We start from the raw sequence: 13962 nt of genomic DNA, 5'->3' as shown, positions 1-13962 counted from the left end.
TTCCTACAGTATATGTTTATCATGCCAGGTCAGGCAGCCAGCCAGACAGATAGAATATGAATTGCCAAAGCCAGAAATAGAGGATCTGTGTTCGTTTTTTTTATTTACGTATTGATTTAATGGGTGCTCAGTTTCCTTTGCAATTTTCTTTTTAGGTGTACCATTATCGAATTAATCTGAGAGGTTGTGATGAGACCTTGAACTGCATTCATCACCATAATCACTGTAATAATGGAGGCGAACAGAAAGTGCGTCATCCGCTGCTGCTTATTTTGTCATTTCATTTTCTATACAGAAAAACAACCCCGACAGGAGCAGCCGTTTTTCCTGACAGCATGTTTTATTGCACTCGATGTGAGGTCCTTTCGACTTTACTACCCACCTCCTTGTCAGGGTGTTTCTGTTTGAGCTCCTTCAGGATCTTGGCCATGTCTCTCCGGGTCTCCTCCTCATCCAGATCCTTCTCATCTAGATCCAAACCCAGCGGACCATCCAGAAAGTCAACACCATGAGAGTTCAGCATCTTCCCATCCATCTCAATGTCCACCTTAGAATGGAAAAGACAGCAATTTGATGAGCAGCACTGATTTGAGGTTTTGGGGCAGTATGTCAAATATGCAAGGCAAACGTTTGTGGTGCCATCACAGAGGTTTACTGAGAGCTGTGTGGCCCAGTGATCCTACATCACCGGTGGATTCCTGAATTTGTTAAAGTATAGAATAACCCAACATGTTTTCCTACTGTTGGTGTTGTATTTCTTTAGGTTGAAAGGATAATCAGTTTTGTCTGCACTAGTTCAGTTTGAGAGAAGTCAGCTCAGCTTAGGTCAAAAGTTGAATCTTTTTGTCAGATAACTTCAAAAACAACCCACATTACCATTTACTGTGACCATGACAACAGGCAGATCATTTATAATCCATGTTTACAAAATGTCAGGCATCACGTTGTTCTGCTGTTCATCGAAACCCTCTTTCACTTTGAGTACAGCTGAATTGATGAAACGTCGTTTAGCTCTTTAAGCAACGTGGCAATTTACAACAAAATTATTAGGCTTTCCCCTTAGGGACACTTTTCGGTTTGATTTAGTGATTTCGGTTAGCAACCAGTTGAAATAAAAGTGCTCTTCATGTACTAATGGAGCCCTGACTCTTAATAATCTCATCAAAGAAATGAGAGAAATAATAAAACAAGTTGGAGACACTGAGAGAATCTAAATTAACTGAGTGGTGAATAAACGTACCCAACACCATAATACTGAGAATCTAATTAGATATGTGCAATGCACTGCGTGGCGCATCACACACAGTATCAGATGGTAGTCAAAGGAAATTAAAAAGTGACAATACTTAAAAAGCATTTGTGTGAGTGTGTTTGTGGTAACAGAGTTTGGCAGAATCCCACTCATTAATGCAGATGATTGTTTCAGATACACATTACTCATGAACTCACTTCCGCCTACACGGAGCACCTTATCTGCTCTTTTCCCTACCACATGTTTGGACGAGGACATCTTAATTAATTTCTACCGCACGGCTGCTCTCTAACCGATGTGCCTTTGGAGAGGAGAGAGCTCCCGACATGGCTGTTAGATCCTCTCGATGATACTAATGAAGGAATTTCAGCTTCTGAAATTCAGCAATTAAATTAGACGTGTTCCAAACACACCGCAGTCACTGCTGTGCTTTATAATGTCATCATCGTCATCATCATGGAGTGATTTCAGGTGGGGCTCAGAAAGGGTTGCGTTTTCCTGAAATGTTTACTATTAAAATTTAATACCTGTTTTTCAAGACAAAAATTCAAAAAGTCTTGCGCATGAAGTGGTTTTAATCCCAGAGGTGGCAGTAAATAACACTAATCACAGTATAATAACAGTGGTTGATCGTATTTTGTATATTGCTTCAATGGATATTAAAGAATAATTGAGGTTTAGTACAATTTAGGTCTTATTTTCATAGTTTTGGCCATAATTTCTCTTGGGTATGGAAACCTGGGAACATGTCAAAATCACTGTAGTGAAGTCTGCTGCAAGGCGAGCTGAAGGCAAAGAAAACTGTTCAGTCACGTTATCTAAAGCACTTTATTTGGAAAAATGTAATGGGGATAATAATCCCTCATTGCACTGGAAAAATATACGTGCACAAGTAGGTCGAGGTTGGATCAGGGAGGGGTTCCGTGCCTTGTTTTCTCTTGGCTAACCAGGGGGTTAGCCTAAAGCCTGTCTGATTGTTGATGTTCATGTGCTTCTTGCTCTGTCTGACTTCTTCTTAGTGATGTTACTGCATTGATGCATGCAAAATTATTAATACCGAGAGCCAAACCTATAAAAATAGCGTGCGAGCTGTAATTAACTGATAAAGAAAGAGTCTTTTATAATTGTGTCGGGTCATTAATTATATTAGCATTCAAGCAGCTGAGGGAAGCTAAAGGGGGTAATACTAATGCTAACTATGAGTGTTAAAAAGTGGTAGTGGTAGTAATGTGAATTTCTCTGGCCGTACCTTGGAAGGAAGCGGACGGTCTCCCTCGGTCTCGATGATCATGCCACGCTGCTTGCCAGTGCGGTAGCGCTTGTACACGTACTTGTAGAACAGCAGGCGGCGGTCAGCCACCCAGGCGAACACCACGCAGATGGGGAAGAAGAGGAACGTGAGCAAGCCCTCCCACACCTGCACGACGCCAGGCGAGATCACGGACAGGATCAGGTAGAGCCAAATGTAGGCGAAGATACTCCAGGTGGCCGTGACGAAGAAGACGCGGAGGTGCTTGACCTTCCTCGTCTCGCCGTCCGGCACGACGTAGACACAGAGCCCAATGATGACAAACATGTTGAACGCCGCAGAGCCCACGATGGTGGAGGGGCCCAGCGCGCCAGCGTGGAACCCGTGACCTACGACTTCTATGACGGACAGCAGGATCTCGGGAGCTGAAGAGCCCAGAGCCATGAGGGTGAGGTTGGAGACGGTCTCGTTCCAGATCCGGACAGTGGTGGTGGTGGTTTCCCCGTTGGGTTTCTTGATGGTGATCTCCTTTTCCTGTGATGTGATGACCTCTATTGATGCCATGAATCGGTCTGCGATGATTGACACCCCCAGGAACATGTAGACCAGAGCCACAAAGTAAACTGTTGCCCGGGCAACCTTGTCGCCAAATGACGGGTTTTGGGGCTCCCAAATAGGTAAGATCACCCCCTTCGCGCATGCCTCCGCCTTGCTGCATTCAGTTTTATTTGTGGACACAGCCGAAACGGAGCCACCCAGGCTCTGCTCAGGGGGAGCGCCGGCCAGTGACGGATGGAGCTTGAGGAGGAGAAACACCGTGACGACTGCTAGCCTCAGGCCAGGGGACAGGAGGGAGGAGTGATCCCAGCGGCCCATGTTGGCGTCCAGACCAGTTCTGCGGGGAGACGATCAATGAAGAGCCTTTAGAGAGAAGAGAGGAGAAGAGGAAAGAAATCAGATCAGACCGCCATAGACCTGAAGAATGCGATTCTCTCATTTAATTTGAATTTTCACTGCAGCCATTTATATTATTTCAAGATTTACATGACATGTGGGTTAAACTGGCTGCAGGCAAATATGACGATAGAGACTTTTATAATATAATTTTAATGCCATAATAGTTATAAAAAACTTGCTTCTAACCTCTCTAATCTACATCTATCTGCAAAAACACAGCTGACTCACTAAGGTCACCCCTGCAGACTTCTGAGCAGCATGGCTGCTCAATAAACAACACCCGACGTTAAGATGATTAAAATAATAAACAGCCAAGTTCACTTTGAGGCATAAGGAGCTCAGCACCACAAAACTGAAAAGCACATGTTTCAGGTTAGATGTTTTGCTTTGCTGTTTAGAGGCAGCAAGTTCAAATAACCACACCAAAGGTAAACTTCAGCTCCTGAGCTCAGCAGTATAGATTTCCGAGGAGCTCCTCATGTAGCCCGGCCAGGAGTGGCTTTCTCAGTGAGCCAGTTTCCATTTGAAGCTAATTTTCTATTCCGAATTGTATTTTTAAAACTGGCTGATAAGAAAACGAAAGCTGCAGGAAAAATTAGGAATGCACATAGTGAATATCCTCACCCATACAATAGCCTCAGTCACATATTCATAGCATTCATTTCAGATCTGTTATATCACATTGCACCAGTGCTGCTTTTACTGTGTCCACACCCTGTAACTGGATTTTCTCTAACGGACCAGGCTGCAAACACAGACTGACAATAAGTTAAAAAAAAAAAACACAATTAACTAATCATTACATCACTACACATAATTCAGGTTTGTAGCAGCACTTTGAGTGCAGTGTGGAGGATTTTTTTTTACCCTCAATAGGCCAATTTCTGCAAGACCACAAATTCCCAACACTCAGACTTCAAATCAGTCATTCAGTTTCCACATGATTGCTTCCATGCAAACATACAAAGAGGCACAATTGATTTCAGAAAAAACAACATAATTAGCTGAGAATCAATTTCAAAGTAGTAAGCATGTCCCTGTAGCCGAACACATCCAGTGCAGTTACCGCATGTGAGAAGCTAATTGCACTTTGGATCATTCTCCATAGGGACAGTGGTACTGCATCTGTGTAGAATTCGCATGGTTATGAGGCTCGACCATGCACAGCGCACTCAGATTTTTCGCGTGAAGGTGTACCTGTGTATGCATTGAGGCAGAGTAATAATCATAATATTCCACTTTTCTAGCGATGAAGCACTTTACAGAAAAGGATGAAAAACGCATACATTCGTTAACAGCATTTCCTTATGGGGTTGATGTGTTCACAGATAATGAGGTCTGTTTTTTACATGTTTGCTCTTGCAAATTACTGGGGCTGTATGTACACATAATTTCTAGGATCCAGAGTTTCCTGATTAGTTAGTGCACGCTAGCCTGGAGACCTGGCGAGCCTGGAGAAGTTATCGGCAGGAATTCATAATTTGTTCCGAAATGCAAAGGGAGCCAGTGTGCATAGGTGGTCTTAAAAAGGAGAAAGGAAGCAGACAAAGGGAAAGGGATGTGGGTGATTCCATATTTAAGCACAACTTTCTAAAACACACACACATCCTCCCCGGAGGTTTTTGGGGATAAAAAGAAAAATGCAAATACTCCTTTCAGGGCTGCCACACTTCCAGAATAGTCCAGACAGATGTTGAATGTGTGTGCTCGTGTATTCTCTATGGAGCTGATATGCCCACAAGCAATAACAGGAATGGAGAACTGTATGTTGTTTTTTATGCTATGTGGTGGTTAGATGGTTTTGCGTATGAAAAAGTCCATTAATAGAGAATATACCTGGGCCAGCATTATCTACATATGTTCACATGTCGGCTGGTAAAAATGTGTGAAATCATTATGTCCGATTGGTTTTTACTCCCAAATATCAGGATTTTTGTCTGCAGTTAAAATCAGAGATTTGTCAGGCTCGGGGCTAGGCAACACTTCTATACAGTTAATTACTGACTTTAAGTGGAATTGTATAAAGATGATCATATCATGGTATCGATCATCAAAGTAATTACAGTTCATCCTGGGGGGAATTTTTGAACATCTGCACCAAATGTCAGGGTGAACAATCCAATACGTGTTGAGACATTTCAACTAAAAATGGCAATGGTCAATCTCGTGGTCGTGCCAGAGGCAAAGTCAGGGTGTCACCAAAGTCACTCGGATTTATCCTCTGGGGACCGTGAAAATTTCATGGTAATTGGTTAATAATGTCGACCTTTTCAAGAAGGCGGTTGAACAAATGAAAGGGGGAGTCTGTGTTTGTTAAACAGAGTACAAATGGCTGCATATAAACTAGAATATTAGCAAAATATTCATTTTCATTAGCCACGTAAACAGCTTAGTAGAAATATTGTATTTCTTGGACAAAGGGCAAAAAACTGAATATTTTGTGTCACCACTTTCCTTAGAGCCATGCTTCAAAATATCATTTTAATACTGTAATATTGAGTTTGTTTACTGTGAATCACCCAAACTGAGATGGTGACTGCATGCTTGATTTTTAAAACCAGAAAAACACCTTATTCTGCTCAAACACAGCCTTTAGAGGCTCGTTGACACCAGAATTACCAAGATAACAGAACAGGAGTGTGGCCTGGAATAATGTCAGTGCTGCGTTTTGGTCTTGCAGCAAGTACAGCAACATGAGATCAGATTTCTAACGGCTCACGCTTGTAAACATACGTGTTTTTGTCCGTGCAGATTATCTTCCCACCGAATTCTGGAAAAAACAAACACAATACTGAGTGACTTCATTTGGCAAACACACAAGATGCTCCTCCCCTCTTCCCTCAGCCTCACATCTCTCCCCGGGAACAAACTTCCACCACTTTATGCAACTTTTAGTGAAAGCACTGCTGCACACAAAGGGGTAGTAATCCCTTTGATCAGGGATCAATAACAAGACCCGAGACCCGAGACAAAGATCAGCTTAGACCTCTCCTCAAACAAGCTTCTTCCACATTCCTGCATGCCAGCATCCATTTCCCGATAATTAACCGGTCACACTCTTAAACGCAGACACAGCACAATTTACCCGACATCAATAGTTACATCAGTACTTTCCTGTTTTTCTTTTCCTGCCACAGTACTCGTTATAGACGAAGCTGTAAATCCCTTAACAATATGAATCACATTTTGTCTCGCATTACATGCACCGAGGCTCGGGAGCCCTGGGGCTCTGACACTAAATGAACAACGCACAATCCATTTCCACAGGGGGTGTAATCAATGTGTGCTCGTTCATTCATGCATTGCACACACTGCAGAAAGTTTGTGTGCTTGCCTCGCGCTGTTGACGGCTACCTGCTGCATATGTCAGTTAATGTGCAATGCGTTCTCAGTCCGGCGATGGTGAATTTAAATATTTGGGCTTACTAAAGTGTGATGAGTGTTCAGTTCTGCTGCTGTGTTGATGTGTACTAAGCGGGCTCAGCTGTGGTCTGAGAGGGTTTTGCTCAGATGTTAAGAAAATCGATTCCAAACAAAATTACACGTCTACTTAATTAAACTTCAATTCAGTAAGCTCATAACCAAACATTTTCCTCCGGGCTAATGTGTTCCAGCAGCTCTTTGCCTTCCATGGCCTTCTTGTGTGGTCACACAAGGCTTTGTGTGGCATTTCCAAGTGATCAATAATTCAGTGTGCTTTGGGATTTGGCTGTTTTCACTTAAGGATGTCATTTTTCTAGCAGGCTGATGGCTAAAGAGCACGCTCTCTGAGCCAGCTGTTCTCCAGATCTGCAGACAACAGGATGTGTTTTCTATTTTTCTCAACACCGGAGAATGTTCAAGGTGAGGCCCATGAAATCTTGGAGATTAGAAACTGTTGCATGAGTGAAGATAATATTTTAAGGTAAAGTACCGACAAGACAGACAGACTGAATCGTATCATTAATGTGTGTAAAAATCCAACAGCCTTGAAATTTGCTGTCAGAGGCAATAAAATATAAAGATGACTTCAACTTCTGAGTGTGGCGACTCGGTCCCATGACGTCAACGCCTGTATGACTTTACATCAAAGAGAAATCTGAAGTGAAAGGAGACGACCGCTGGAAAGAGACATGGCACCAGTTGGAGTTTAATAGATTCACCGCAGGTGGGGAAAATGGTAATTATTCCTTATGCTTTAAGGTGTTTTGGTGTGTCAGCTCTTCCAAACACCAACATGAAAACAGAGGCCGGAATTGGCTTTTGCCTGGTTATTGGTTTCAGTTCAGTTATTCTCAAAGCCATTTGTGGTATTTGAATGGAATGAAGCTTTGCAGGCCTACATGTTTTTTTTCACCTCAGGAGGCAACAGTCAAGTTATTTCACACAGTGAGCACACTGTAAGTTATTTCATGAAAAAAAAAAAAGTTTAACGATATGTCTTGAAGAAATAGTTCAAATTTTAGGGAAAACTTATTTGTTTTCATTTTTTTGCCAAGAGTTAGATCAGACCTTTAAAACCACTCTCATACCTGTCCATTAAACATTAAGATACAGCCACAAGCTTAGCTTAGCTTAGCATAAAAACTGGAGACAGGTAGCCTGGCTCTGCTCAAAGGTGAAAATAAATCACTGAAAGCTCATCAAGTAACACATTTATCATAGTTTGTTAAAACAGTACAAATTTTGGTGAGTATCAGTAGAATAGGTTAAATATTCCCCTCTGGGTTTTGTGCAGGTATAAATTCTCCCTCTCAAGGGGTGCGCTCATGCTTTAAACCACATCATGGAGAGGCATTTAATTACAACTCCTGGCCCTTATTCCTATGTTTCCTCTGTAATCATCTAATCAAACAATAATCAAGCACTGATTAATTTCATCAGCTTTGACGGGGCTGTGACCCTAAAGAGGAAAAACAAGAAAAGAAAATCAGCTGGCAAATGAATAATTTGAGAGGACGATGTTATGGGAGCTCGGAGGTCGGCGGCGCCTTGCAAAAGGGCACCTGAGGAGCAGTCTTTTTGGTTATTCTCCTGCAGGTTTGGGAATTAAAACCAGAAATCCATGCTCCAGCTTCTGTGCCTTGCTCTGTTTCTTCTCACCGGCTTGCTTAAAATTCATCCTCACAAACGCCAATTCTTGATAATCCTTGTTTACACAATCCTGATTGCTTCACACTTTATCAGGAGATGCTACTCCAGATAATTACCTGTTCTGTTTATCGTTCCGTTTTGTTGTCCGACTGCAAAAATCTATTGCCCAGGAATGACTGACTGCAGTTGTTCTCGCTCTGCATCCGAATCATTGCCCGCTATTTGATTAAGAATAACTGACGCCCTGGCTGCTAGCAGCACCACACTCAAGTGTGTATGTTTATGTGTCTGCTGTTAACACCAGCGCGGCTTAGTTGCTGAACAGTGGCTGCTATTTTGGATTTGGTAATTGAAATATCAAGTTTCAGAATATCCCGCCATGATTTTCCCCTGTGTTATGACCTCAAAAACTTGGCTCCATTTCAAGAGGAGCACAGCATAGGAGAAGCCAATCCTGCCTCGGAGAAAAAAAGCCAGAACACACACACACACACTGGACCACTGAATCCTCCTTCCCAGAGGCTACAACAAAAGCATGATACCTAAAGTGAAGAAAAGCATGTGCTGCACTGAGGCAAGATGTTCCCTCTCTGCCCCAACACTGTCATTCCCCAGGAGCCTCTGAAGGCAGCACCCAAAGGACCAACAAGCAACAAAGAAAAGAGACATGAACCCACTTTCTGCACAATCCCCTAATGTGCATCAGAGACTGAAACATGCTGGGAAATTTGAGGTATTAGAAGTGATGTAGCCGTAAAATAAAGAAAGGAAGATGCCGATCATGAGCTACAAAAATAAACCTCTGTGTTGCGGGGGAACACATGGCTCAGCCTGCCGCTCTGAGGAGAAGCCTGTCCGAGATGCATTTTCCTCACTACAGGGCAAGAGGCGATGATGAAATATTTAAAACAGCGAGCGAGAGGGAGACAAAGAAACGCGAAAGAGTAAACAGACCGGGTCTAAATCTGAAGAGAGTGAATGAGGAGGATGCAAAATAGGAAACAGAGTGAGATGTCCAGAGGGAAAGAGAATGAGAGACGGAGGCAGGAAAGAGAGAGGTCACCAAACGTACTCCCGTCTCTGCCGGTGAAATAAAACCGAGGCTATTCCACTGTGTGTGTGTGTGCAAGAGAAGGAACACACACACATACACACACAAACACAAGCCCCCGCAAACAATTGAAGATTAATGGTCTGCGTTTACCGTCATTAGGGTGATGTTGAGCTCTTTTAGCTGGGACGTGCCTTGCAGCCAAACCTCCAGCCAAGATGCCTTGTCATATTATTACACATGGAGTGGAGGAAATGATCAGGCCGGCACCGCAATACACGGGACTATTTCCCTCTGTCGGCCACTTTGTCTGCCTATCCGTCGACAGTATGTCCGCCTGGGATGTGTCGAGGGACGCGAGCACGCGGGAGAGTGACGATAAGCTCAGGGAAACTAACAGGAATTGTGTGGGTGGATGAAATAAATTAATTTAAAAACATAAAAGTCAAATAAATCGCTCCCCTTATCTCCAGAGCTCCGTTCATTCACGGGAGAAGAAGTGGCCAAAGGCAAGCAGTCATCTTCAAACTAACCACATTTAAACCTTCCTTCTAGGGATAGGTGATGTAAGCAGAGACATCGGATATGGTTTTGGACAAAGTCGTCCCTGTTTCCAAGCAAGCCCTTGTTCCACTGTCATCTGTAACTCAGTAAGTTTCCTCCTTCATCCGACAAGATGCTACACGCCACTGGCAAACTGTGAACGCCTCACAGGAGCTTCATTCACAGTTATTCCTACCCTTCTTGGATTTGATATATGTAGCCTACAAAAACTTAAAGACACGCTGTGCCTGCACTTAAAGCTGCACTACTGGCATCAAGGGGTCATCAAAGTGACGAATCAGAAGATAATTATAGTTTAGCAGTTTATAGTTTTAGCATCTTATAGATAATTGTTGCAATTTTACGGCCCGCAACTGTGCTGCTTTGGTTCACTCCCGCTGCTGTCATCAACCCTGTTTTCAGCAGTTATCAGCAGAAAACGTACTGATAATTCCACCATATACACCAAACTGCTGACAGACACGGTTAGCGACAAGCTGGTAAACAAAGTGGAGTATTTAGCTTGGTGCAGCCCAAAATGGAGCAAGAAGACAGTGTCTTTGGACACTGGTGGCCTCTGTCTCTTATTAATTCTGCCACCAAATCTTACCCAGCAGTGCACTGCGTCCGATGCAGCGTATTGGCATCTGCTTTTACTAAGATAAACACGACAAGGCTTTATTTGTGTTGCAGCGACACAAGCAAGACCTTTAACAGAGCTGCCATTGTGTGTCAGCCTGACCGGGTTATGTTATTATATCACCTGTAGTGAACCTGAGAGCAGGTGACAAGCACTGGAATGTAGCAATACACCCACATAGTCACCTACGCACTTGCAACTGACAGTGGGGTCGGACCTACCTATTACTGGCCGATGATGAATGGTGAGTTTCCAGACAACTCATCAATTTGCATATTGATTTCTAATAGATGGACTCTTCCTCGGGGTCTGACACCGGCTACCTATTAGTTTATTAGATATTGAATTATATGATGCAGGTCACAGTATCACCTTTCAGCTGCATTTGCCTTCCTTGACTATACATGCAGTATTCACTATGCAATGTACTTAGGGCTCATTCCAGTTACTAATTCTATTAGTTTGTTTGTTTGTTTGTTTTTTGGAAACTATAGGAATTGAGGATTCAAAATCATGGTTAAAATAAAATAACAAAAAATGGCTTCAGGCCACTGGCTGACCTGCAGCAGCTCTCGCATTTCCTCCAGATATTACGCTTAACTTTACATAAGCAGAAACATTACCTGACCCGTCCTTGCAGTGGAAGGACCCTGTTTACTGTAAACTATACGGAACAGGGTCCCTCTGCAGAAAGAAACACGAGAACTTTTGGGTGTGTGGGAGCATAAAATCTGGGTGAAAATTCTTATCTTGTTCTTGAAAAATCTCTTTGACTTTGTAAAATCAGGTAAAGTCTTACTCTTATATATGCAAAAACAAATGCCTTTTTTTAAAGAGTATGTATGAACAATTTCAACTAAGATGTTTTTTTAACACAACCCCATGACGCCATGACAACCCAGACCGAGAAAAAGAAGCCAACATTTAACGAAGCAGTCCTGGCAGCAATCCCAGTGTCATGATAGAAGCAGACTTTTCCAGGAAAGTAACAAGAGATAAGAAATAATAATAATATACTGACAACAGTCATCTTGCATTTTAACTTCACACACCTTCACATGCTAAACCTGACCTGCTTCCTCCAGCCTGGATGAAGCTCAGCCTCCTCTCAGCCACTTACCACTGACTTACTTACAACATTAGTGAGACAGCAGATGCTACACTGAAGCAGCTACATATCTGCAGGAAGCTGTGTCCCTGAGTGTGTGTGTGTGTGTGTGGTGTACGTTCTCCTCAACCAGGTTGAGAACAGGCCTAATCACTGATTGACGCAGACCCACAGAGAGGCGGCCTGAATCTGGCGTCAAATATGGAAAAAGGTCAGTTTTTATTGGCAGATGCATCGTGCGTGCTAACCTGAACCGATTCTGTTGTGATGTCTAAAATGAAGCCTTGCCACTGCATCATTAGGAGAGTTTATATTTCATCAATAACCAACTGCACCACTGCTGGAAGGCAAATAAAGCAGCGAAGACTCCTGGCTGCGTTTCAGTTTTTCATTGTCACAAATAAATATTTCATGCCATCCACAGTGGATGAGCTACAGTTCCTCTGTGTCATGCCCATAAAGCCCCGACTGAAGTCAGCTGGAAAAGATTGCCTGGAAAGCCTTGATGGTACCTGCCTAATGTGCCAAGCACTCCTCACAAGAAGAAGCGTTTGTAGTGTCACATCAGGAGAAGAAAAAGCCTCTGCATGCTGCCTCCTCATATAATCTGGGCCAGGTTTGCAGGAACATTTAGCTGATGTGTGAATCTCATCTGCCATTGTTTCATTTTCCTTTTTAATACATTTTACAGGCACATCAGGCAGAAGGTAAAACAAGCTTTCACTCTTTTATCTAAGACTAAAAACCCATTCAAACTCAAAATCACAGTCCGGACTTAGATTTCTCCCCAACCTGCTCCGCACTGATGTGCAAAGGCGCTCCATCAGCCCCAGTGGCGCCGCACTGTTTGGCGCAAATGATGGGGGGCGTGTAGAATTGCGCAAATGTGGATCTCAGTGCGCTTTTAAGCGACTGGATCATTCATCCTTTGGGAGGATTACCATCTCTGAGGGGAAATTTAGGCTGGACTGCGCATGTTTGTCACCCAACTTCCACAGTGAAAGCCTATAAAAGGTGCGAGCGTGGTTATCTGAACGTGCTCTGCATCCGTAATTCTTATTCCCCCAGAAATAAGCGAGGCAGGCGGTCGGACTAAAACATGGGAGGAATGGAGAAGAGGGCAAGGAAGGGGGGTGGGAGTGAATGGCAAAAAGAAAAAAAAAACCCAGCCCCCGAGGCGAAAGGAGGCAGCCTCTGGATTCTCAACCCGTGGCTCATGTTAATGAAAAAAAAAAAAAAAACAAGTGACAAACACCTTCCACCGCATCCATGTCGAACCCAGCGATCCACTCTATAAACCTCTGAGCCAGAGAGGAGGAAAGGCGCAGCGCGGTGCGGGAGGATGAGGTGAGGAAACATCGTCTCCACATCGCATCCAGACCCTCCCGACGCATGGTGCTTTCAAGTCTCCAGTCCCGGCTCCATGAGGCGACACTGCCCCCTTTGCATCCCATTCACTCCATCTCCCTCCCTCCAAAAAAAACTTGCTCTCCCCAGACAATGCGGTGAAATAGAGGCTAAGACCCCCAGCATTCATCACCATTAACACCATTATCCCCGCTGAAAACGCACCCAGACAACTGCAGAGCGTCCTACCTTTTTATCCAGAGAGTGTCCAACAATCCGGAGTCAGTAGTAAAAGCTGCACTATGGCTCTACCAGTAATAGTAGCAGTAGAAGGAGTAAGAAGAGGAGGAGGAGGAGGAGTAGAGGTAAGCCAGTAGTGGGGAATGGTAATGGAGACGCGGGGAGCTCTTATACGCCAGCCAAGGCGGCGTATCCACCGCCCGAGACGCACAAAAGAAGGGGCGAGGAGTCCGGATTCCCATGCACTGACAGCTTTTTATTTGTTGCTGTGGTTTGCCGTTGTTGCCTACTCCTCGTTTCCATGCAGCGCGACCTGTATGATCGGGTGACCGGAGCGGCGCTTTATCAGCAAACCCGCATTTGTTGGGACGAGGCGCGCAGCACGGCGGACTTCTTCCTCATTCTTCCCTTCCAGTCCCCTCTCGTTGCGAGCGCAAGAGAAAGAGAGAGGGAGAGAGAGAGGGGGGAGTGAGAGAGAAAGAGGGGGAGAGAGAGAGGGAGA

At 43.9% G+C, this 13962-nt stretch overlaps 1 protein-coding gene across 1 annotated transcript in view; it reads right to left on the bottom strand.

Annotated features, from left to right (window-relative positions):
- Window positions 1–13736, bottom strand: part of slc8a1b (solute carrier family 8 member 1b) — a 125424-nt gene extending 111688 nt beyond the window's left edge. The window contains exons 1-3 of the mRNA XM_041946885.1: window positions 13470–13736; window positions 2502–3422; window positions 383–547 (exon numbers count right to left, since the gene is read on the bottom strand). Coding sequence (XP_041802819.1) covers window positions 383–547; window positions 2502–3377 — 1041 coding nt within the window. The 5' untranslated portion in view covers window positions 3378–3422; window positions 13470–13736. The remainder of the gene's footprint in view (window positions 1–382; window positions 548–2501; window positions 3423–13469) is intronic.
- Between the last annotated feature and the right edge of the window lie 226 nt (window positions 13737–13962).

This window comes from Chelmon rostratus, chromosome 11, assembly GCF_017976325.1.
Source record: "Chelmon rostratus isolate fCheRos1 chromosome 11, fCheRos1.pri, whole genome shotgun sequence".
In the NCBI taxonomy this organism is placed as follows: Eukaryota; Metazoa; Chordata; class Actinopteri; order Chaetodontiformes; family Chaetodontidae; genus Chelmon; species Chelmon rostratus.
Note: the sequence above shows the minus strand (reverse complement) of the source record. Positions and strands in the feature narration are given on the sequence as shown.